Genomic DNA, 23598 nt, shown 5'->3' on the forward strand with positions numbered 1-23598 from the left:
CCAGCGAGGAGTGTTTGTTTTGGCAATTGACAGACACAGGGCGAGGACGGACGAAGGAGAAAGTACTATGGTGCTAGTACTGTGCTGGGAGCAGTTTACGTCGCGTCTGAAACAGCCTCCATGATGTATCTGGCGGCCACAGGTCACCAACGATGCCATTACGTCATGGTACCATAACTTGTCCCCGCTTCTCCTGAGTACTGTGAAGGCTGTGATGTTTCGAGCTAGGTACCACAGTGTGGTGGGGTTGAGTGTCACTGTGTTCATTCTTCAGTTGCACTACTTCGTACAGAGTACAGAGTACCTTCAATGTCAAGACTTGGACCAGGTATTTACAGATATAATCCTTCAAGAAAATACAAATTGTATTTATTCAAGTGTCGCAGTCAGATGTGTGGAGTTTCTGAGGTATTCGAACAGGGCCAAGTTGCACGACATCAATGCTCACAGGCTTCACGCGCATATATATATCTATATTTCGACCACCTCCACCGCCTCATACTCTCCCCATTCCCGTCAAGTTCAAACAAAAACGCCGTGGATGACTGTTGTATATAGTCTAAAAGGCCATCATGCTCTATCACACTGCAGTAGATGCAGAACCCCTGACATCACAGCCCTCAACAGCGAAAGTACCTCGTCTCCACCCAGCGGCTTTCCGTGCCGGCAAGCATATTGCACAGCACGACGGAAATGGAGGGGAAGACTTGCGTCAGCCGGTGCACGCCCAGCTTTCCTGCGTGATAGCACGCCAGGACGATCTTCTCCTGGGCGACGCCGTGGTCGACGAGCACCTGCACCGCCATCAGCGCAGCCCCTCCGCTCGCCATCTGCGTGTCGATGAGCAACACGCTCTCGCTCTTCTCGATGTCCCGGGGTAGCTTGAGGTAGTGCAGCTCGGGCTCCCCGGTCCGGACGTTAGACTGGATCAGCACACGTCCCGTGCGACAGTCGGGGATCAGCCTATGCAGCGCCGTTTCGAACGCTGCTCCGCCCCGAAGGACGAGAACGGCCGTCACCTCGCCCTGGGCTTTGAGGCCGTTGTACCGGTAGCCCTGGGGTGTCTCGACAGAGTGTTCCTTGTAACTCACGTTGTTAAGCGCTCTTTTCCCCGCCCCGAGAGCCTCATTAGCATGTTCCTTTTACTTTTGCCTTTTCATTTGATTTGGCTAGACCAGAACGGGGTCAGACTCAACTGTTCAAGCAACAGACTTGCAAGTCGGTCAAAGTAGAAGATAAAGTCTTCGGGCTTGGTGTCAATGTTTTGAAGGATTGTGCTCATCCCCCTCAACTGCGGAGTCTGGTGAAGTATCACGACTCGGTCCGAGAGCGGTTGGTTCGCGGCGTCAATCTCCAGCTGGACCAACGCCTCTCTGTGATGGGTCGACTTTTCCAAAAGTTTTCCCTCGATGTACTGAACGACCATTGCTGCCTTGGGTCAGCGTCATCGCAGCCCAGACCACCCCCCCTGCTGGCCGTGGCACAAGAACCTACTCATGGCGACATGGTTTTCAATGCCTCGAGGGACAATGACATCTGCACCTCGTCAGTAACCACAAAACGGCTGGAGGAGTAACCCTGTAGTTAGTCACACGGGCCTACTTACCTGCTATCTTCCGCTGCGGCTCTACGTACTGCGATTTATTGAGCGAATAAGAACAGACATACGAAACAATGATTGTCCTTACCTTTTCAAAGTTGGGTTTGACAAATGCAAACCACTGTTTCATGATGCCCTCGATGTCACGACCTCGATCCTTGACATCACGCAACACTATACATACCGTATGAGCAAGGGTTGATATCATTCAACGTTGGAAAAGGTGAACATCTGGAGAGCAAGGTGATCATACCCCGTCTAGACAAGCATGTATCTGCGTCGGCATCGCAGAAAATCTAACGGAGCGCAGGCCGTCAGCCCTGTATATGGGACCTAGATACCTCGCGACATGTTCCCACCTTCATATCCAAGAGTTCTAGGATGCGCTTGTCGTACAAGGCGAAAATGCCTTCCAGAATCAACACATGGGGCGAGTAGATGGTCGTCGTCTGCTCGGTACGCTGATGCTTGGAGAATGAGTAGACGGGAATCTCAGTCTTCTTGCTACTGGGAGTGAGCCTCTGTTCTACATTCCAGGTGCTGGACGTCACCAAGGACGAAGCGACTGCATGTCCGGAGAACGTACCCAGCTTTGAGGTCTCGTAGACATTGAACCAGAACGTCAAAGTCAATGGCCTGATGGATGAAGCATTAAGCACCGTGACTCCACTGATCGCGGGGCTAGGAACTAACTTCAGGGGAATCAAAATCGAACTCATTGGCGAAGGCCTTTTTGGATTGTTCTGGACTGAGCGGTTTGTAGAACGAGTCCTAAACGGGGCAGAAGTAAGTCGATGTAAGGGGACTTTGTGGCATTGCCTCTCCCAAGGATACTCGTGGTGAGGAGAGGAATGGTCGGTATCGGGCGGACCCAAGGGATACACTGACCATGGACAAGATGACGACCCAAGGCAAGTTCAGTTTCTTGCAGATGGCATGGGAAAGGGTGGATTTGCCCGAGCCCGAGCTACCGGCCACTCCAATGATACTCAAGTCGGCCCATGGCGGTGAGTAATGCAGCCGTTTCTGGATAGTAAGAGACTCCCCGGCCATGGTCGGTTCGGATCTCATATCGGGGGCAGATATCCCTTTGTCCCGACAAGAAGTATATTGTGCGCCTTGGTATCTTCTCCCGGTCTCTTTAAATTCGCCCAGCCGCTAAAGACGGTTGTCGCTCTCCGTCAAGCAAGCCGGGCCACGAGAATAGCGATGGAACTCGCGGGAATCGAGTCCTTTATATGCTCCGTCTCTCGAGGGGTTGAGGGGATCGGTGTTGTTGAAGATAACCAAAGAGGCTTGATTGGTTAGCTTGTGATAAGCATAAACCGAACCGGGTGGGTGGCATGGAAAAGGAACCGCCGTCATGCCCGGTGGATCTGGCTTAATTATCGCCTATCAGCGGAGTCGCTGGCTTGGAAGTAGTTACGAATAGGTACGACAGTTTGAGCTCCATATCAACTTTATTCAAAAGACTCTGTCGCGACACCAATTGCCCCGCCGGAGTTGGCTGTCATTTGAGGTTTGAAAAGAAAGGTATTGTGCCGTTTAGGACGGACCCGGTCTGTTCACTGAAACCAAAGTTAAATAAGCACCATAGTAGTGGTTGTTTTCATAGTAACTCAAGCGCTGTAGCTGGACACCGACTCAATCTACTCGGTACTCCTCCGTGCCTCTTCGTGTTCGATGTTCTGCGTTCTGCTGCCCCGTTCATGTACCTACAGTAGGTCCACAGTCACCGCACGTTACAGGTACGGTACGGTACGTACCTTTGGTAAATCAGATTGGGGCCCGGATTCGTTGGCTCCTCCCCACCTACAAAAAGCACCGTCTTTGCTGATTCTTTTCCTTCCAAGCTCTCCTCTCCTCACTTGTCAAGCTCCCATAACTTTGCTCAACCCTCCCACTAATACTCTACCCGACCTTATTTACCTTAATTCTCCATCTTGTGCAAGGCGCATTCGTCCATCCATCTCAATTCTTCCCTTACCAACATCGCATGTCAGGTCTTCCTGATCCTGACGACTTGGCCTCTGTTGCGATTTGGAATCGAGCTGCCGCGCGCCTCCTCCGCCAGACTCTGGAAAGAATCATGGTGTGTATACCACTCTGCCATGTCTATTCGTCTTCTCAGCAGCCGCTAAGAGGCTCCGCAGACTTCGTCGGCATCAACAACCACACCCACGAACCATGCCTTTGAAGAAAGGGTGGAGCGTGTCAAAGTGCCCAAGAGGTAAGTCTGACTTTGATTTTTTCATGCGCTCGACTGCTTTCATCTCTTGCCCATGTCATATGATGAACAACTATCACAATGGGAATCTCTCCTAGAATTCCATGCGGAGAAAATCGATATCAAACTTTGTTCTGATGCATCAAATGCACCCTCAGTTCTGTTTGCAAGAGTCGGCATACTGCCTAGCTTTGAACTCGGAACTAACATCTGTGCGAGTTCAGCGACATCCATGCTCTAATTCTAGACTACCTGACGATGGAAGGCTATCCAAAAACTGCTGCCAATTTCAGCAAGGAAGCCAACCTCGTGCCGCATCCATCGCACGGGTCCATCAAACTTCGTCAACAAATACAAAACCATATCCATACGGGACAAGTCCAGTCAGCCATCGAGGCATTGAACGACTTTGATCAAGAGGTAAGCCGGTCCCAGCTGTCATATCTCCCCTTTGTTGTTTGCGATGATTAGACATCGAGTTGTACATGCACCACTCATATGGTCTTCGGATCGTTGATGAGAACCAACCACTTTTTATGAGCATAAAATACCCTGTCTCTACTTTGTTTCTGCCCGCCTTTTGATTTTGGCAGTTAAAACTGACAGTGGATTCCAGATTCTCGACCGAGACGAGGCGCTACATTTTGCCTTGTTGCGTCTTCAGCTGGTTGAGTTGATCCGGACATGCACAGCAACACCAGGAGGCGATATCAGCCCGGCGCTGGAGTTTGCAACAACACATCTTGGGCCCCGGGCACCCACAGATCCACAGTTCCTCAAGGACCTAGAGGAGACGATGGCTCTGTTGATCTTCCCCCACAATGATCTCGAGCCACCGCTTGCCGCGCTTTTTCATCCTGATCTGAGACGCCATGTGGCCGACATGGTCAATAAGGCCATGCTGAACCGCGAGTCGGAACGAAAAGAAGCAGCCATTCGGCAGCTTACCCGCATGAGAGTGTGGGCCGAATCGAGTGCGCGGGAGGCAAAGAAGCCGTTACCGGAGAAGATTGACATTCGCCTGGATGGATCGCAGGGTGACGATCCCATGCTCATCTCGTAGGAGAAGAGGACACGATTGATACGATGATTACGAGACAACATAATCAGCCTGCTTTTTACTGTTTGTGCAAGGGGTTAATGGTACACGGCCGTGCAGGAAGCATGGCTCCGGGGCTTGGCGTTTGGCTTGGAAACTTGGGGATTACGACTGGGAATAACGGACAAGGACAGGATAGCATGGATCTGGATATACACGACAACGGCGTTTATTCACGCCTGCCCTGGTGGCATGTACTATCATGTATCTATGATTTGTTCAGTACAAAGCATGTACTCGGACGGCGAGCAGACTCAAGAGCTTGCACGAAGCATTTTTCAATCGACTGTTTCGCAAGCTTTACATTCACGCACGAGTGTCTCCAGACATGAACGCCTTTGATGTCCAGTTTACTTTGCACCCAATACGTTTCTCAAGCAATATGGCCAAAGTCCCTCGTAATCTTTATGTACACCCGAGGATCTTGCCGCTTCCCTACTCTATAGCTACATATGCCTTCCGGTGTTCTCCCATCCTCCTACTTGGTCCGGACATGCTTGAGCTTCTTCGCCGAATACAGGAAATTGTTGGCGTATGCCTTGGGGGTGAACTTCCGGCTCTGCGGTTCCTGCACAAAGTACTCGTAGCCTTGCTTCTCGGCGAAACGGATAGCCGCCTCCTTGGAGTCGAAGTCGATATTGGTTCCTTGCATGAAATCGGCCGACGACTGCCAGCCCATCAATGGGTTCTCCCACCGGTGACCCTTGGGAAGGATGTCCCAGTCCATACGCCAGGACTTGCTCTTCCACTCGCCGGATTGGGTGGCGGGTTTGGCTTGTTGGTAGATGCTGGAAAAAAAGGAATGTCGAATCAGCCGGCTGCAGACCACGTCAAGGACACGAGACGCAAGACGCCCGACGCCAGCGCCCAATGGAATACAGGGCCTGAAAAAAGTCGAGGTCATTTCTGTACATACCGGACTGTGCGGGCTTGAAGCTCCATGGGCGCACCGGAGACCACCGCAGCTTGGAGGTAGGGAGTATCTTCCCTGCCATCCTGGACGCGCTTGGGGACGGGGGTGAAGGTCCTGTGTCCAATGGGTAAGCCTTTCGTTTGTTCTTCTTTTGCATCCAGAATCCACCGAGAGACTCACGAAGTCGCCCTGTCGTTCGTAGTGGTGTAGTCCGGCTGGTTCTGGTCGGTGGCGGGAATAGCGGGAGTCGATGATGTCGCGACGGATCGGCGTGCGGTCATTGGCAACGAGGCCCGCGGCGTGGCCGTACGGAGTAGCCTGGAGGCGTTCTGAGCTCTGAGGGCGGCCATTTTTCCAAAGTACGACGATGGCCTCGAAGGGGTGTGTGGACTGGCGACGTCGGTTTGCTGGTGAGAGCACGGATTACTGGGAACGTCGGAATTGCTCGTCGTTGAACGAGGGCCAAGTCAGGTCATGAATTGGTGGGTTGTGATTGGGCGACGCATTAATGTTTTTCCCGCTACTGCGAGTGGGTTTTCGTGCCCATTCCAGAGTCCCGCGGCAATCGACTCCTCCGAACATTGGAACCATCAACTACCTACGTCGTCACAGTCGTTAATAAATCGCCAATTGGCTGTCTGCAACTCTCGTCGATTGGAATCGTCTCCCCTCGGCTTTTACTTGGATCGACCGCCATCATGAGCTTCGTTACGCGTCGTGGTCTCTCGACCCTCATTCCCCCCAAGGTATATGCTCCGCTCTTCCGAATTGAGCATCTTGCAAAAGGGTGCTAACTTTTCTCGAAATTCAGGTGGCCTCTCCCAAGGTACGATCCTCCCTCGCCCCGATCATACAAACCGACGGACCGCGGTTGCTTCGATTTTGTATTTCCTCTGGGCCGCCGTAGAGGACTTTATGCTGCTACCGAGTGACTTGGAGACTGGGATACAGCTTGGATGTCAACGATGGCGGGAAAGATTTTGCTTGAAAAGTGATGGACGCAACGACTGATACATTCATCTCAACGACTCTAGGCCCTTGGCGCGAACCCCAACGCCGCCCGCATGGCCAACGTTGGCAAGTTTTACGAGGCCCTTCCCCGTGGACCTGCCCCCGAGATTCAGGCCAAGGGTCCCCTCGGGTGGTATGGCAAGAAGTACTTCCACGGCAAGAATGCGTCGAGCATGCGTACGTACATTCGTGGAGTGTGAAGAAGGGGAACGAGAAAAAGAATTGCTCGTACTGACGAACATACAGCCATCGTGCACGCCATTGCGCTCGTTCTGGGCATCGGCTACCTCCAGAGCTACTACTTCCACCTCCGTACGTTGTTGTCCGTGTCTTCGAGGCGGCGGGCTGTTTGTTTGCTGACATGTCTTCTTATTCGCAGGCCACGCCAAGAACAATGCTCACTAAGGGAGGCTGGGGAAGGACGATGGGTTCATTCGCCTAGGATAGACCGACAGGCGTGTACATATAGACGTTGTTCCAACAAAGCCCTTAACTGAGAGATTCCCTTTGTGTTTCAACTTTCCGAGGTTTCCTTTCGGACTTGTGTGGAATCGCTTCACTGTCCTTTGGTTGGTCTCCAACATGTCATACGACGTGGAGCTCGTCGAAGTATATGACATGTATGTTATTCAAGTGACTTGACCCGGGTATGTCGCCAGCCGTCGTGGTTATCCGGTGGGCCTTCGTACAGCACAGGTGATATACTTCGTATGTGCGGAACTGAGGGAAGTTGGGTGTGATTATTACACTGAGCCGCAGTTATGACTTTCAACTCATCTCTTAATGTCTTGCCTGCCTAGCCACTGATTCGGCGCACATTCTACCTAATGGGGTTGACATGATATGGACTCGTTTTGTCGCATCTGGACGTATCTTCTACGTTCCTCTACTTGTGCTGTAATGATGATTATGTACGATGTACCTATTGTCTTCCAAACTGTGCCCACACTGTAATCAAGTAATTTTCAATTTCTGCCAGCCTCGGCGGGGCTGTCGTTTGTACCTTAGAATTTAGGCTTGCTACGGTCATACTCAAGAGCGAACAAGTGACTGCGGGACCTGAACGCTAAACCCAAATGGGACTTGAAGGCCTGGGCCTGTAGCTTTCTGAAAATCAACTTAACCATCAGCCGCAAGCTTCCTTCCACTACGTCTCTTCGTCGACCTACCCTCCCCTCCCCTCCGATTACGCATCTTATTCTATCTACCTCTAATCCCCCTCTTCTTTTTTGTCCTCTTGCCGCTGCATCTTGCAAGCACACATTACTCTTTAATCAGCCCTCTTCCTGGTAGGGGGAGGCACGCCACCAGAAGATCGTATCTTTGCGATCATTCCGACCCAACAACCTCCGCTTTGCGAACCCCGTCACCCCGTCACGTCGTCACCTGATTTGATTTCATTGAATCCTTCGGCGACGATTACCTCGACATTGTCCACTTCTCTTCCACCAACTGCTTCCGGCCGCCTCTAACGATCCGGCCTCGCCACGACGATGGCAACAGAGGCTCCTACGAATCCCTCTGTCGATGCTTCTACCTCTTCTGATGCCAACTCGGTGAGTGCTGAATGCCGTCTCCTTCCTGACCACGCCTCCCTACGGGTCACAGTCCAATCATCCAGCATGGACCGACGGGATAGGCTTTCATACGACATTTTGTCCTTATCACCTCTATCCCAGTCATTCCCATGCCGCATTGCTGATATACCTTCTAGTCTGCTCAGTCCAGCAACGCCGACTCCCGCTCCCAAAATGCCTCCGTCAATCGTGCAAGTGTAAATGGGAGCCCCGCTCCCGACGATATCGAGAACAAACATATCACCAGCGTCGAGGAACAAGCCAACTCGGCCGAAGTTAGCGTGAGCGGCGGATCAGACACAGAAGCATCGCGGGGCGACTCAACCCCCAAAACGAAAGATGGTGAAAAATCCCAACCCCGTTCTTCGACAGGCCTCAAGAAGCCTACCACCTTCAAAGCCGTCTCAGTCAACAAGACCTTTCTGGCCTCCAAGGCTGCCGCGAGCAGTTCGACGGCCAAGGCCAATGAGAAGGGCAGTACCCCGTCCGGGATCGGTTCCACCTCGTCAGGCGCTTCAGGTCTATCTGGCTCCCGCCCGAGACTGGTCGCCAAGACGGGTGGTAGTTCAGGGACGGGGGCTAAATTCTCCTCGGCGGTCAATGGTGCTACAGCGTCGACCGGACCTGATCCCAACGCTGTCTGGAACAAGAATCGCCGTAAGTTGCTGATTTATATTATTTCTGAACTCCTGTCACCACCACTTGGATGGGGCCATTTCTCCTCAACTGACGCATGCTCGCAGCTGTCCCCGCCCCTGACCCCAGAAAGCTCACCGACGAGGAGCTGCAGAAGTACGGTATTCATATGGCGAACCGACTCGGGCCGGAGAGCACGCAGGGACAGAACAACTGGGCGGATATTGACGATGATGACGATGACTGGGCCCCGGACTCGATCACCTGGACTGATGGTACCAAGGTCACGCTTCCTCAGCCTTCCGCAGCACCGACACCCACCCCGCCTGACCGCCAACCGAGCCCGGCCAAGGACAAGCCGCTGTCCTCTGATAAGTCCAGATCGCCCGTACCGTCCGCCGATGGCCCTACTACTTCACAAACTACGAAATCCGGCTACCTCCCTTCAGGCAAAGGCTTAATTCTGAAGGGGGCGTCGGTGGATAAACCTACACTAGTCGCTAAGCCTTCGGCCACGACCACCCAGTCCAAAAGTCCTTGGGCAAAACTTCCCCCCATCGACAGGACACCCCCCGTTGTCGCGGAGCCGCCCCCTTTTCAAGCTCAGCCTCGCCCACCTGCCAGGGGGCATGCGGTACCGGGCGGCCCCGAGCCACATGGTGGCCCTCGAGAGATTGCCCCGGATGACTTCAGCCGATCTGCATGGCGCGATGGGCCAGGAGCTGGCAACAAAGAGCTTTTCAATTCACAGTCTGGTCGATATGAACCGGCGCCCGATCGCCGACCGTCCTGGCGGTCCGATCAGCATCCCAAACAGCCCGCTCTCCTACAACGCCCCCAAGTCGACCAACCCGAGCCTTCCCCTGCCTTTCAGAGCAGAACGACTGCTCAGGACGGCCACCATGGCCGGCGCCGCGGCTCGTCCTCCGTGAGCACAGGGAATAGTCTTGCCCACCCGCAACGGCCGTTCTTCAAGGGACACGAGCAAAATATGCCACCCCACGACCTACTCCCGCCTGGCGCCCGCCGCGGCTCACTCACGGCTTCCATAGAGAGCCCAGCTTCGCCCCGTGGAATTTCCCCCTCAGGTCTACACGGGGGGCCGCGAATGCACCAACCCGGTCAACCCTGGCGACCACATCCTTCTCCAGCCACATCTCACGCGACACTACACAATGTCGTCCCTCCCGCCGTTAGTCAGCCTGAGAGGACCACCGAAGACGAATTCGAACTACAGAAGAAAATTATGCGTGAAAAGCGCGAGCTGGCGATGCAGCGACGTCGCGAGCAAGAGGCTCGAGAGGAGGCCGAGAGACGGGAGCGAATTAAGGCCAAGCTCGAAAAGTTGGGTCCCCCACCCGAGCGCAAGTCGGCTAAGGAATCGACGTCTCAAGAAGAGAAGCCGCCTCAGATTCGACAACGTCCTAGTCCGACCGACGCGAGCTCTGCATCGCAGCCTAAGGAGTCGGCGGTGAGCCCACCCGGCCGTTCTTCCGCCCAAGCGCACGAGGCCCCTGCCACCGATAAATCCCTCCCTGAGACGGCGCATGAAAAGCCTCCCGGTCGCCCTGGCGCTGCTGCCGGCCATTCGGCACCTCCGTCGCAAATTCTTGGTCGTCCAGACGCCAAGGCTGCTGATGACAACGGCACCCATACACTTCCTACCCACCTCCGTGGGAGACAGGATGGGCGGGCCAACAGCTCCTGGACTTCACCCCAGTCGTCCCAGCCAGATCGCATCGTTCCTTGGGTCGTCCCAAGCCAGCAGTCTTCAACCAGCGTCTGGGCTCCGAACAACACCCGCGGCCTAGGAAACGGCACCTTCAACGAAAACCTCGGGCGCGCCCCGACTATTGCCCCACAAATCGATTCATCGCACTCGAGAAAGGGACCTGCGCCCATTGGCCCCCCTAGCACCCAGAGGGCGCAGGAACCTGCCGCACAGCAACAGCCAGCCGCCACACGAAGCCGGTGGGCCGCTGCCATTGCCGACAGCGACAGGACGGTGAGAAACGACCTGGTCATGCGTCAAGCCGAGCAGGAACGACAGCTTGCTGAGCGCGGGCTTACCTTTGCCGACACGATCCCCGACGTCACAGATACCTGGCGACCTGCCACCAAGCATTCTGTCCTGCAGCCATCTCGGCCAGATATGCCCCAAGCCGATCGTCCTTCGACTAGCGCCGGCGGACTTGGCGGCTCCGTTCTTCACGCCAGTCCGTCCGCATCGCAACCGCGACCGTCCCGATTCTTCCCTGCAAAGGACGTGCGGAATGAACCGAATTTCGGCCTGGGCTCCAGACAACCTAGATCGCCCTCCCCACCGCCCCCAGAAGCGGCTGGTCACCCGGCGTTTGACGGTGATGCGCTACATCCGCACGTTTCGCTCCCTCGCCCGCAGCCCATTGTCAGGCTGCCTCCCGCCCCGGCGGCCACATCGATCTCTGTACCCAAGACTGGTTCCTCGTTCTCCTGGGCAAACCCGGCGCCATTCAAGGATGGCCCCACGACTACTGCCACGGCCTCCTCGCATCGCCGCCATGGCTCAAGTGCCGAGCGGGATAACACCCTTGCGACCGTCAGCGAGACGGAGCGGTCTCAGTTCACGACGGCGGGTGCCTGGGACGAGAGGTTCCGAAATCTGTTTTCGGACCGGAAGGCCCCTACGGGACCCCGTAAGGCCCAAGCGCCGGCCAGGGCATCGGTCGTGGACCCTTCTAGCAGGAGCGCTCTCGACGAAACCAGCCACCGTTCCCCGGCCATGGTTTGCCTCCCTCAGGAGGTCGACCCGATTCGTGGGCATGCATCGGCCCGGAAGGAGTTCAGGGACGATCCGACGTGTTTCACAAGCAAACCCGTGTCGGAGGAGTGCTTCGAGGAGCAGGAAATGGGCTCGCTGCCCCTTGTCCGCGTGCCTCGCGATGTGTCGGAAGCTGCGTGGAATCCGGCCCCACCGCCTCACCGACACGGCCTTCGGCGGTTCGGAATGGCAGACATCTCGTCTGCGGCGCAGCTATGGATCCCACATGATTTCGCCCCAGGTGGTGGCCCCGAATACCGCATACAATTCCCTGGCATGAGTGCGTGGAGATCTGTGCCTGCGCCTAATCTACGTACACGCAGTAACCCTCGCCGTGGTTCTGGGAGGGGATCCCGCACATCACTGGGCCCTCGGGGCGGCAAGGGACGAGACTCCAACTCCCAAGCCGGGGATCAGCCCTCACACGGCTCCACAGGGGGTCGTGGAGGCCGAGGAGGATACCGAGGGAGATCGTCAGAGTGGACTCGCCGGGCGCCTGGTTCGCATGGGTCCCATTAGTGGTCGGGCCTGTGGCGCCCCAGAGCAGCAAATTCAGGCCCGTTCCAAGGCGGAAGAAGGCCTCTCGCGGCGTGAGACTATGGCGATTCTGCCTATACACCACTTACATATGTACGGCACGGTGGGCTTGTCTTGCGCAGGTGCCTAGCCTGGTCTCAGCCAGCCCAGAGCAGTGTGTACGATTGTTTGTTCCAGTGGAATTTTGCGAGGAGGCTTCTTCCTACATCTCGACGTGGCTCTGCACTTGAATCTTGGTCAGTCAGATGACCCCCAGAAGCAACCCCAGCTCTCGGGGCAGTCCAGGGATTTTCGATTCTTTCCAGTGTGTGGCCAGCATGATATGCGATACTGGGCACCGAAACCGGAATCACAGCGACCAAACAGAATTCTTATTTTCCTTTTCTTTTTCCTTTATCATTGTTCTTCATGACACCTAGCCCGATGCTATTGCGGCGTGGCGTTGCGCGAACCTCTGCGCCCCCAACCCTCTTCCTATCCAAGCAAGTGGACAGGAGGACACATCAGGGGCAGTGGACGAGTCGAGTTTAGAAGCATGCCCAAGATAGTTGAGTCGGATACCGCCAATGTGCTGCGCCATCCAAGGACCTCACAGGCATGACAGATGTGAATCCAGGCTGGATAGGGAGATGGGACGTGGAGGTATCGGCAGGTCGTTAGGGTCTTATGGGACCACGTACATATTGGACGGTATATCGAGATGCCATCCGTTGGCATTGGGTATTGGTGCGGACAAGGGGTTCACGACTGCGGTGGCACATGGACGAGGGATTGGCTTGTCATGGCGGGCGTACGCGGAATTATTCCTCCTCTGGACTCGGACGAATGGATGAGCAGCGACGGCGACGAGCCGCATTGGGTCGCTGCGGCGCTGCGGCAAGGTTAGGTGTAGGTGGTTGGGAGATTCAGGGAGGATGAAGGATGCGCACGCGAAAGCCGCAGCAACGTGGCCCGTACGACGCAGCAGACACTGAGCGAGAATTTAAGTAAATGATGAAACCCGTATCTTTTATATCGTGTCTATTGGGAGTGATCCGCTGGGTCTTGAAGCTGAGGAAAGGGGGTGAGTGGGTAGACGAGAGTCGAGGCGCAACCCGCTGGCATGAGGTTGCAGTCTCCCGCGTCTATGACCGTGTAATAATGTAGAATATCCTCGGAAGTAAAGGGCTGACAAAGTGTTGGATGGGAGAGTTCATCTTCAAGTCCGATGCTCTCGATGGTCTATTTTCCCGTCTCGTTCCATTGCCATCTCGCTGATTATCATGCGACCAAACTCCTAAACGCCGCCATATATGTCGTATCATCCTCAACTCCTCCATCATGACACCTCGTGAGCCAGAAACCAGCGCGATGCGGCGTATATATACAAACATACATCTACGTCCATACATGTGCCGCAAGACAGAAATACGGAAGAAGCCACCATAGTCGCAAATCGCAAGCCAATCGCAAGATTAGAACTCTTCGACTGCGCAATTTGGGTGTAGGATGAAAACGATCTTTTCGGCAGCCGACGATGAGCCTTCTCCGGCGTTGTCTCCGTCGGTGTCTTCGGTCGCAGAGCTCCGGATGGCCATGAGGATGCGTTCCTGTGGAAGAGGGACATGTTAGCTGCCGTCTGCCCAAGAGGATGACAAGAAAGTAAAGGAGGTGAAAAATACAGAAGAATTAAAACGAGGAGACATACCTTGACCATCTTCTTCAACACCAGCTTTGCAAGCCCCTGCTCGCGGTTGTAGTCCTCCTCACTTTCCAGCTCGTCCTCCTTTTGCTCGAGATACCACTGCACCAGCGTCTCGCCGTCGATGCCCTCGCCGCTGGAGGCCTCGTCCTCGTTGACGCGCTGCACAAACATGTTGACCATGCCGATGTACCTGTCGTAGGTAATGGTCTGCTTCTTCTTCTCCGCAGGCTGAGACTGCTGCTGCTGCTGCTGCGCGTCGGCCATGTCCTCGTCTTCCAGGTCCGCCGGCTGACCGGACGCCTCCCGCGCGGCCCTCCGCAGCGTCGCGCCGTCCTCCAGAGGCGGCTCGCCGAACCCGCCTTCTAACTCCTCCTCCTCGCGGAACTCGACGTCGTCGTGCTCGACGGAGATGATGCTCTGGCGGAGGAGGTTGTAGGCCTCGATGACCATGTGGGAGGCGATGCCCTCGACGCAGTTGGCCTTGGCGATGGCCTCGGACAGGCGGATCAGGCTCTCGAGCTGGCGCACGGTGATGCGGTAGCTGTTCTTGCCGACGCCGCCCTGGGCGTCGTCGGCGCGCAGCTCCTTGTACTTCTGCACTAGGGTCTCGCGGGCCTCGTCGGTGAACTCGGGGCGGAAGGTGCGGGCGAAGCGGATGTAGCGCTGCAGCTGCTCGGTGCTAAACTCGGGCTCGACGGCGTCGTCGCGCAGCTGGTGGACGCCGACGATGTGCTCGGCCAGGTTCCGGTCGACCGACTCGGAGCACTCGTCGAGGATGACGAAGAAGAGGTCGAAACGCGACATGATGGGCGCGCTCATGTTGATGTTCTGGCGGAGGGTCGCCTTGCGGTTGTAGCGGCCGCCCACGGGGTTGGCGGCGGCGAGGATGGACGTCCTGGCGTTCAGGGTGGCCTGGATACCGGCCTTGGCGATGGAGATGGTCTGCTGCTCCATGGCTTCGTGGATGGCGACCTGGTCGACAATGTCCATCTTGTCGAATTCGTCAATGGCGCAGATGCCGTTGTCGGCCAGCATAAGGGCGCCGGCTTCGATGGTGAACTCGCCCGTTTCCTCGTCCTTGATGACGGCGGCCGTGAGACCGGCGGCCGAAGAGGCCTTGCCGCTGGTGTACACGGCCCGAGGCGCGAAGGAGCAGACGTACTTGAGGAACTGAGACTTGGAGGTCGACGGGTCGCCGACGATGCAGATGTTGATGTCGCCGCGGAGCTCCATGCCTTCGGCGGTCGTCTTGTGCACGCCCGACATGAGTTGGAGCAGAAGCCCCTTTTTGACCACGTCGTGCCCGTAGACCATGGGGGCCAGCGATTGGACCAGGCGCGAGTAGATGTGATCGCTGTGGACCATGTCACGGAGTTCCTCGATCTCGGCCGGGTTCATCGAGGCGAGCACCGCGGCTTGGGCCTCCTCGACGGTCTCGGCCGAGTCGGTCGAGTGGCCCTGGGTCAGCGAGGTGATGATATCGGCCATCTGCCCGGAAGACGACTGGCCCGGCGAGGACGTATCCGGGATGACCATGCAGGCGAGGAAAGCCAGGCGGTAGGTAAGGTCCCGGACGCCCAGGGACTTGAGACCGGTGACGCCGGCGCCGCCGACGTCGGCGGCACCACGGGCGGCATTCCTGTCGTCGCGCACGGCCGTCGGCCTCAGGCCGGGTAGGCCCAGCTGGCTGACGTCGGGGACGACGATGAGGGCACCGGTGAAGATGCACTTCTCGCCGGCCTTGGCGCGATCGACAATCTCGCCGCGCAAGATGACATCCATTGTGCGCGGCATGCTGCCGGTGGGGATCTCGGAGCTGTTCTCCTGGATGCGGACCTTTTGCCAGTCGACAAAGGTGCTCTGGCGGATGTCGAGCTGCCAGGCCTGGCGGTTCGAGCAGATGCTGTTGGGGCACTGGGTGGGCTCGGTGTAGCGGAAAGTCTGCTCGACGTTGGGCACGACGGTGCGGCATGCCTCGCAGACAAAGGTGGCCACGGACAGCTCGGGGCGGACTTCGGAGGTTCGGGTGACGGTACCGGAGATGGACAGCAGTTGACCAATGTTGGCGGCCCGTAGACTCCTGACGCGGGAGACCAGCGGCAGGCTGTAGAAGGCGATGGAGAAGAGCTTGTCGGTCTGCTGGTTGCTCGTTTTGGAGCCGAGCTCGGACTGGCTGGCGGAACCGGCATTGCTGGCGGCGGAGGTGGCCAGGTTGCTGGAGGCGGTGGGCTGGCGATGCTCGCGGAAGTACTGGGGCTCATGCTTGGCGATCATGTTGTGGAGGGCGGCGGTGAGGAAGGGCAGGAAGCGGTAGTAGCCGCGCATGATACCGTCGGCCAGCTCGCCATTCTGCCAGCTGGCGAGGTGCTTGAAGTCGACGTAAAAGGTCGAGAGCTGGTAGGTGCGCATACCGTGAATCTGGGCAACATAGTATTTGTCGGTGGTGACGGCGGCGGCGCTGGGGGTCGGGGCGGCGCCGGATGGGGTTGGTTCCTCGATGAATCTGTCGTGGCAAGGGTGAGCCTTGGTCAGTACGAGGAATGGATGCTCGGAATTCTTGCCACTTACCCCTCGATGAAAGCCTCAAAGTGCTCCTGGACCATGAGGCCAATCTTGTCCTCCACCTTGGGGACGCTCGCGGGATCCTGTATCCTGGAGCTCCGGGGAACCTGGTCATCGGCGAAGCCTTCGGCCTCATCGTCACTTATGGCGTTGGTACCCTCGGAAGGTGGTGCACGCGGGCGAAAGCCGGCGGAGGAGCTTGGATGAAGGAATCTCCTGGGGGTTGTCGCCCTGTCGGACATGAGATAGCCGGCATCGCTCGAGGCAGCCATGATGCCTGGTGGGGGTGTTGTCGATCTGTTGTATTCCTTGTTCGTACGATAAAGATGATGGATTGAAGACGGTTGTGGTGAGCTGCTGGTGGAGTATCCAGTCGTCAGGATCGTCCCTAGGGCAAGGCAGTCAGTGAGTTGGTGTTGAGGCTGAAAAGTTGCAAGGGGGGAATAAACGGGAAACGGCGAAATTGATTGGCAAAGACGCGTGCGGGGTCCTCACCGCCCCTGACGCGTTTTAGCGCGACGGGCCTTTAATTGATTGCAGGCCTGACCTTACGCTAAATCGAATTCGGCTTAATATAGCACGTGACCTCGCGTTGTCCTCACCGGGCTTCACCGGGACTTGACCGAGATTACTGTGGTTCAGCGAGTACTCGTCGTTCAACTCAAGTATTGTAATGGGATGCCGCCTTTATTTCTCTTGCGATGAGTACGAGTGTATCCGCTCCGCTACTTGCACCCATTCTTCCATGCCTCTCACATGGGGATCTGTCTCTGCGTTCGCTGTCGATTCGTGTCCCCAGACCACGACTTGGTCAAACTTGGCCGTGATTTGCATGGCTCCCAGCTTCTCCTTCTCTCCCTCATCCTCCTCCTGCTCATGGCCATTTACTTCGTCAAGGTGTCGCCGTGCCTCTCTTTCCGTTGGTTGGTTTTCAGACTGCTTCTCCACCACGACGCCCCGATATCCGTCCGGTAACCTCACGCTCCGGCCTTGTAGTTTTCTGCCGCGAAAGTAGGCCGTCTTGTTGTCATCTAGAACTTCATATGAGTCTCCCCCATTTCTAGTGTAATCCAGGTGAGAACGGATGGGCTTACCTCCCGGCCTAATTGACGGCTCAGAACTTGTCGTTGTGGTTGTAGTGGGCTTCCAGAAGGCGTGAGCCGAGTCCACAGGTCCCTCGCAGTGGATGCGGCAGGGGAGCAGGTTGGCGATGGCCTTGGGCGGTTCACTTTCGCCCGATTGGATTGTAAACATGGGTTGGGACATGTCGGAAAGTCTTCGATATTCGTACTGCTAACAAAGGAATTGTTTTGGCTGTTGCGGTGGCTTCTTAGGTACGGTGAGAGGCGGATGGTGATGGCACTTAATCTCGAGACGCGTGTGGACGCGACGATAGTGCACAGACCCTGCACCTGATGTGCTTAGTAATACTCCGGTCCGGCCCACGTTTCACCGAGCAGACCGAGATCTAAAATACAGAACCCTCGTCTCGTCAGGTGAAGATGGACCTTCAATACCTAAAGAAGCAGAGGTTCTTTACTTTTTGCCTTTCTTTATTTCCTTTGAGTTTTCAGCGTGGAAACATGTGTACAAAGTATCAGCCTGGAAAGGGAGCTTGTGGTGCGAGGCGCGCATTGGACTCCAACGTCTTCGCTATCATGTCATCTATGATCTACAGAACACCGTCAATCCGAGATATCTACTTGCTTGACAGTAAGCATCTCATATCTCATTTATGCATTGACATTGTAAAGGCATATGAATAGTCGTCCCACCACACGAAGCAGACCAGACAGAAAAACAGGGTATCCCAGAACATGTTCGCAGCTCGCCTCCCGAAACGCCGGCTTCATTCCTTTCCCTATTTCTTCTTCTTCTTCTTCGCCTTCTTGACTCCGGCCTTCGCATTGCCCGCAGCCGTGGGAAACCGGTTCGCATGGTCCACGTCAAACGCAGGTTTATGCCGCCGGAAAAGCGCCATGGCGACCTTTGCGTCCTCCACGCTCGAATGCGCCCCGCCCTGGATCTCCACCCCGAGGATCTCCTTCGCCAGCCTCGCCAGGGCCGGTTTCCGCCCGTTGCCGTACTGCTTAAACCCAGGGAACTTGGCCGTGTCGCGTATGTCGCGCACGGAGTGGCTCAGCTTGAGCGCGTCGAGGTCGTGCTTGACGTCGTGCCCGACCAGGATCCTGTCCCGCAGCAGCTCGGCCACCTGGCTCTGCACCTCGTCGAAATCCCTCGCGAACCGCATGTGCTTCTGCGTCAGGCCCGTGATGGCCGTGCGCCAGTCCGTCACGCGCTCCTGCGGCTTGACGTACGAGTCGTACACCTGCCGCCCGTGAAAGTCCACGAGACTGACCCGCGCCAGGACCGACTCGTAGCCCCCTTCCCCGACGCCGACCATTTCGCAGTCGATGGCGATGTACTTGCCCACCTCGAGGTTTTCGGTGAGTCCCGCGTTTACCTTCTCCTCTTCCGAGGTGAGTAGGGAGTTGTTCCGCAACCCCAGCCCGTACGCCTCGGCCAGTGACTCGGGCGAGATGTCATTCTCGGCTGCCCATGAAGCGAGAGACGGTGAGGGCCCGGTGTCGATCTTGGAGCTCTGGCCTGCACCCATCCGGGCCGTGAGATTGGGAATCCTCGCTCTGGGCTTGGCCTTGTCGGCGGATCTTCCTGGCGGAGGGATCGAGAGGGTAACGGATTTTTGTTTCTTGGCTGGCCGCGACGTCTTAGTTGTCGTTGTTGGTTGAGTCGCTTTCCTTTTCCGAGACCCAGACGCAGTCTTCGCGGTTGAGCTGGTGGTGGTGGTGGATTCCGCTTTGATTTGCGCCTGAAGCTTCTTCCAATTTGACGATAGTTCAGTTGCCATGTTGTCTCTTGTCATGAAGAATGGTCACTTTGAGATCGTACCAAACGAACAAGTGTCCATAAGTGTCGGGAAAACTTCCGACAAGCAGGTTAGCCTTCCTTATCTATCTCATATATCCAAGTCTGTGAAAAGCTGGTGATGGTGAAGTCTCTGAATTCTTAAGATACCTCTCACGAGGTACCTCGGTGAGATAAGTCGTGTATCCTATGTAGCTAACAGATATTCACTAAAGAGAGATTTCTGTAACAATATCAACGAAATAAGCGAATGGAGCAGAATTCTTATCAGGATCCTTCTTATCTCACACACCGCTTTCTTGAGGGGCGTTTTCTGCCGAAACACTTTAGATCTCTTTGCGCCCAGGCGGCAAACGTCACTTTCCCATCCCTGTCCTCGACAGTCGCATCGACTTTCATCGACTTTCATCGAATTCCATCCCAGACATCGATTTCCATCATGGCGCAAAACCCCCCAAAGGTTGAGGCCACTGTTGGCTCCGAAGAGCCACGGCAGAAAGGAAAGGCCACTCCGGATACGCTCAAGTACGACTGTTGCCCCTCGGCTGCCCCTCGACCCTACATAACTGCTTTTCTTCCGGTCGAATCTCCATGCTAACCTGGCCTCGCAGGATCGGATGCATCGCCATGGTGACAAAGGATGGCGTACCGCGCCGCGCCGAAATCCTTAGCATCAAGCAAACGAGGAGCGGCCGCCAATTCTACTGCAACTTCGACAACTTCAACAAGCGTCTCGACGAGTGGGTGCCTGTAGCCCGGATAGATTTCGACCAGGACGTGGAGTGGCCGAATCCCGAGAAGGACAAGCTCAAGGAAGGCAAAGGGAAAAAAGGCTCGACGGTATCGAAAAAGTCACACCCAAAAAAGTCCCAAAAGAGGCCAGGCAAGAGGGAGCAGTCGGTGGCGTCGGCGTCTGAGGTCACCACGCCGCGCCCGACTGCCGACACCACCGAATCGAATCAGAAGCTTACGCCCGCCGAAGAGAGCCAGGCCCAGACACCCGTGAATGGCGAGGCCGTATCAACGCCGGCGGCGGGGGACGAGATGGAAGTGGACGGCCAAGGCGCACGAGCCGGGGCGGCGGTTGCGGCAGCGGAACCCAAGCGGCCCGAGACGAACGGGTTCAGTCGCCAGGCCGAGATTGAGAAGCTGCGTACACACGGCAGCATGACGCAGAACCCGGCCGAGATTTCGCGGATCCGGAACATCTCCAAAGTGCAGTTTGGCAAACACGACCTCTTCCCCTGGTACTTTTCTCCCTACCCCGAGGCTTTCGGAATGGAAGACGTCATGTACATCTGCGAGTTTTGCCTAGGGTACTACGGAGACTTCAAGGCCTTTTCGCGACACAGGACCAAGTGCACGCTCCAGCACCCGCCGGGCAACGAGATTTACCGCGACGAGTCGGTCTCCTTTTTCGAGATCGACGGACGGAGGCAGCGCACATGGTGCCGCAACCTGTGTCTCCTGTCCAAGATGTTCCTCGACCACAAGACGCTCTACTACGACGTCGACCCTTTTTTGTTCTACGTCATGACGGTCCGGGACGAAAAGGGGTTCCATCTCGTGGGGTACTTCTCCAAGGAGAAGGAGAGCGCCGACGGCTACAACGTTGCCTGCATCCTTACGCTGCCGCAGTACCAGCGCAAGGGCTACGGGCGACTGCTGATCCAGTTCTCGTACGAGCTGTCCAAGATTGAGGGCAAGCTGGGGTCGCCGGAGAAGCCGCTGTCGGACCTGGGTCTCCTGAGTTACCGGCAGTACTGGGGCGAGAACATCATCGACCTCCTCGTGGGGTTCAACGAGCGCGACGAGAAGGTGACCATCGAGCACATCTCGACGGCGCTCTCCATGACCCCCCAGGACGTGGAGCACACGCTCGGCGCGCTGAGGATGCAGATCTACCACCGGGGCGAGCACAAGATTGTGATTCCGGAGAAGCTGATACTGCAGTGGGAGAAGCAGAAGACGAAAAAGAGGCGCGTGATCGATCCAGAACGTATCCAGTGGAAGCCACCGGTGTTTACCGCTTCGAGCAGGACATGGGGATGGTAGTTGGGAGGCGTGGGAGGCGTAGGAGGACGTGGGAGGTTGTGTTTGACCATCATTAACTGTTATTAGCGCAAGGATTGTAAAGCAAATGATACCCCTTTTTTCTTTTTTTTCCGGTTCAGGTGCGCTGGCTGCATACACGGAAAGGCCGTTGCCTACTTGGCATTCTCAAGACTGCCAGCAGCAGAAGAACACTCGTTCACTGGAACCCTGCCCTCTTTCACATCCTTCACAACTGTCGCCAACCGTTCCACTCCCTCCAGAACATCCTCAACCTCTTCCCACGAGAAACATATCCTCAGCTCCCGGCCAAATCTGGCAGACGCTTCATCGCCGTACACCTCGAACAACTCCCCCGGCGCGATAATCAGCGCCTCAGCGTCCCGAGCCCGCCGAGCCACGGCCTCCGCCTCGACCCCATCTGGCAAGGCCAACCAGATGAAATATCCCCCGTAGACGTCTGCGCCGAGCAAGCTGGACCGGCGGGTCCGGACGCCGAGCGGGACGAGCAAAGCATCAACGGCAGCAGCGACGCGCGCGTGCCGGGTACGGAGCGCGGGGACGATGACGTGGCGAAGCCGGCGTTCCAGGTCGCCCGACCGCAACATCTCCCACAGGGCCACGGCGGCGAAGTGGCTCGGGGCGCCACCGCTCCGACTGGCGCCCGTCTGGGAGAGGCCGTAGGAAAAGGCGGGGGACGCGTCGACCCAGCCGGTCCTGACGCCCGGGGCGACGATTTTGGAGAAGGAGCCGTTGGAGATGGCGTGGCCGAAGCGGGCTGGGTCGGCGACTTCGTCTTCGCGGCGGGGCAGGCGGGCGTCGATGTCGCTGAGGCGCGGGAGGCGGAGGTTGGGGGAGGAGGGGGGGAAGGAGACGGGGGGAGGAGAGGAAGGGAAGGATGGGGGTGAGGATGCGGACGGTGGCGGGTCGAGGGGCCATTGGAGGAAATCGTAGACGTCGTCGGCGAGGAGGAGGGCGTCGTGGCGACGGGCGAGGCGGACGAGGGCTTCGCGGCGCGGTAGGGGCATGGTTTTCCCCGAAGGGTTGGCGCAGGTGGGCACGAGGTAGATGAGGTGGCGGTACAGTTTGCGGTGCCTGAGTTTCTTGACACGGTCAGGGTCCTATGATTCCGGGGGTTTTGCGCCCGTCGTTGGCGCGATGCTGTCAGTTCGACTAGGTCCAGTGGAGAATGGGGATGTTTGTTTGAGAATCACGCACCGTAGGACACTCCCTCTCCCACGCCTCATCAAAGCGTCGCATTCGCTTGTCCAAAGCGTCGACATCCACCCCTTGCTCGTCTTCCGGGGCGGCCCTCATCCGGCCTCCGAACCCGGCATCCTCGAATATGGGGCAAGCTAGGAAGTAGCACGGCGCAGCCACCCACACGGCGCGCGTGACGGCCGGGTCGGTGAAGCTGGCGAGGATGTTGGCGATGCTCTGGCTCGCGCCGCCTGTGATGCAGATGCGTTCCGGGTCGGGAACTCCGCCATAGAAGCGGGATAACCAGGCGGCTAGGGCTTCACGTAAGGGCCGGAGGCCGGGATCGGGGCCGTACTGTAGACCCGGCACGGAGACGGCGGGGTCGGAGAGGGCGCGGACGGTGGCGGCCTTGAGGGCTTCGGAGGGAAGGAAGGAGGGGGAGGGCCAGCCCCGGAGGAGGTTGATTTGTTTCTTTAGGGCTTGTATGGGTTCCCCCATGTTTGAAGGTAGCCGGGGTTTCTTGTCCTAAGATGAGGAGGAATGAGAATGAGATGGTGATGGTGGGTCTGTCGTCAGTGGGCGTCAATCTGATGATGGTTAACTGTCGTTCGAACCGGAGGTAAGCGGTGGACTCTAAGAACGCATACTTGCTTTGGGATATCTGCCTATAGCTGATGATATGGTGAGTGTTGCGACCGTGAGAGTGAGGCATATGAAGTGAGGGCATAGGACATGAGATAGAGGCCTGCCCTTTGCACGTGAATGTCTTGCCATGGGAAGTCGCAGTTGGTACCACCTGTTGCCGCACGGTCTC

At 56.8% G+C, this 23598-nt stretch overlaps 10 protein-coding genes across 10 annotated transcripts; 4 read left to right on the forward strand and 6 right to left on the reverse strand.

Annotated features, from left to right (window-relative positions):
- Positions 1 to 394: 394 nt before the first annotated feature.
- ACRALDRAFT_1045742 (uncharacterized protein) lies at positions 395 to 2653 on the reverse strand (the record flags this gene model as incomplete). The annotated part of the gene is made up of 10 exons (XM_071015405.1): positions 395 to 1104; positions 1197 to 1428; positions 1495 to 1536; positions 1607 to 1634; positions 1689 to 1774; positions 1854 to 1896; positions 1960 to 2104; positions 2187 to 2236; positions 2294 to 2371; positions 2489 to 2653. 10 exons carry the CDS (start codon positions 2651 to 2653, stop codon positions 621 to 623), a joined length of 1353 nt encoding a protein of 450 aa, XP_070880127.1. The 3' UTR covers positions 395 to 620.
- A 1134-nt stretch (positions 2654 to 3787) lies between these two features.
- On the forward strand, positions 3788 to 4890 carry ACRALDRAFT_1066520 (uncharacterized protein; the record flags this gene model as incomplete). Its single annotated transcript, XM_071017356.1, has 3 exons — positions 3788 to 3830; positions 4093 to 4247; positions 4444 to 4890. 3 exons carry the CDS (start codon positions 3788 to 3790, stop codon positions 4888 to 4890), a joined length of 645 nt encoding a protein of 214 aa, XP_070880128.1.
- Positions 4891 to 5404: 514 nt separating this feature from the next.
- ACRALDRAFT_2024965 (uncharacterized protein) lies at positions 5405 to 6189 on the reverse strand (the record flags this gene model as incomplete). The annotated part of the gene is made up of 3 exons (XM_071020276.1): positions 5405 to 5714; positions 5843 to 5953; positions 6020 to 6189. The coding sequence occupies 3 exons, from the start codon at positions 6187 to 6189 to the stop codon at positions 5405 to 5407; spliced, it is 591 nt and encodes a 196-aa protein (XP_070880129.1).
- Positions 6190 to 6422: 233 nt separating this feature from the next.
- Positions 6423 to 7623, forward strand: ACRALDRAFT_1073330 (uncharacterized protein). The gene is made up of 5 exons (XM_071018089.1): positions 6423 to 6585; positions 6651 to 6665; positions 6874 to 7027; positions 7097 to 7162; positions 7230 to 7623. Exons 1-5 carry the CDS (start codon positions 6538 to 6540, stop codon positions 7253 to 7255), a joined length of 309 nt encoding a protein of 102 aa, XP_070880130.1. The 5' UTR covers positions 6423 to 6537; the 3' UTR covers positions 7256 to 7623.
- A 411-nt stretch (positions 7624 to 8034) lies between these two features.
- On the forward strand, positions 8035 to 12630 carry ACRALDRAFT_1078440 (uncharacterized protein; the record flags this gene model as incomplete). The annotated part of the gene is made up of 5 exons (XM_071018776.1): positions 8035 to 8406; positions 8565 to 9084; positions 9171 to 12143; positions 12187 to 12453; positions 12578 to 12630. The coding sequence occupies exons 1-5, from the start codon at positions 8344 to 8346 to the stop codon at positions 12628 to 12630; spliced, it is 3876 nt and encodes a 1291-aa protein (XP_070880131.1). The 5' UTR covers positions 8035 to 8343.
- Positions 12631 to 13854: 1224 nt separating this feature from the next.
- Positions 13855 to 16918, reverse strand: ACRALDRAFT_2092861 (uncharacterized protein; the record flags this gene model as incomplete). The annotated part of the gene is made up of 3 exons (XM_071022606.1): positions 13855 to 13989; positions 14088 to 16587; positions 16653 to 16918. 3 exons carry the CDS (start codon positions 16916 to 16918, stop codon positions 13855 to 13857), a joined length of 2901 nt encoding a protein of 966 aa, XP_070880132.1.
- Positions 16919 to 17288: 370 nt separating this feature from the next.
- Positions 17289 to 17990, reverse strand: ACRALDRAFT_1073328 (uncharacterized protein). Its single transcript, XM_071018088.1, has 2 exons — positions 17741 to 17990; positions 17289 to 17677 (listed from the first exon to the last, which is right to left on the reverse strand). Exons 1-2 carry the CDS (start codon positions 17910 to 17912, stop codon positions 17334 to 17336), a joined length of 516 nt encoding a protein of 171 aa, XP_070880133.1. The 5' UTR covers positions 17913 to 17990; the 3' UTR covers positions 17289 to 17333.
- A 247-nt stretch (positions 17991 to 18237) lies between these two features.
- ACRALDRAFT_2051148 (uncharacterized protein) lies at positions 18238 to 19640 on the reverse strand. Its single transcript, XM_071021598.1, has one exon. It carries the CDS (start codon positions 19528 to 19530, stop codon positions 18508 to 18510), a length of 1023 nt encoding a protein of 340 aa, XP_070880134.1. The 5' UTR covers positions 19531 to 19640; the 3' UTR covers positions 18238 to 18507.
- A 299-nt stretch (positions 19641 to 19939) lies between these two features.
- On the forward strand, positions 19940 to 21587 carry ACRALDRAFT_1045733 (uncharacterized protein; the record flags this gene model as incomplete). The annotated part of the gene is made up of 2 exons (XM_071015404.1): positions 19940 to 20057; positions 20144 to 21587. Exons 1-2 carry the CDS (start codon positions 19972 to 19974, stop codon positions 21585 to 21587), a joined length of 1530 nt encoding a protein of 509 aa, XP_070880135.1. The 5' UTR covers positions 19940 to 19971.
- Positions 21588 to 21739: 152 nt separating this feature from the next.
- ACRALDRAFT_205058 (uncharacterized protein) lies at positions 21740 to 23282 on the reverse strand (the record flags this gene model as incomplete). Its single annotated transcript, XM_071021588.1, has 2 exons — positions 21740 to 22705; positions 22803 to 23282. 2 exons carry the CDS (start codon positions 23280 to 23282, stop codon positions 21740 to 21742), a joined length of 1446 nt encoding a protein of 481 aa, XP_070880136.1.
- Positions 23283 to 23598: the final 316 nt, after the last annotated feature.

This window comes from Sodiomyces alcalophilus (assembly GCF_042370955.1).
Source record: "Sodiomyces alcalophilus JCM 7366 unplaced genomic scaffold ACRALscaffold_1, whole genome shotgun sequence".
Lineage (NCBI taxonomy): Eukaryota > Fungi > Ascomycota > Sordariomycetes > Glomerellales > Plectosphaerellaceae > Sodiomyces > Sodiomyces alcalophilus.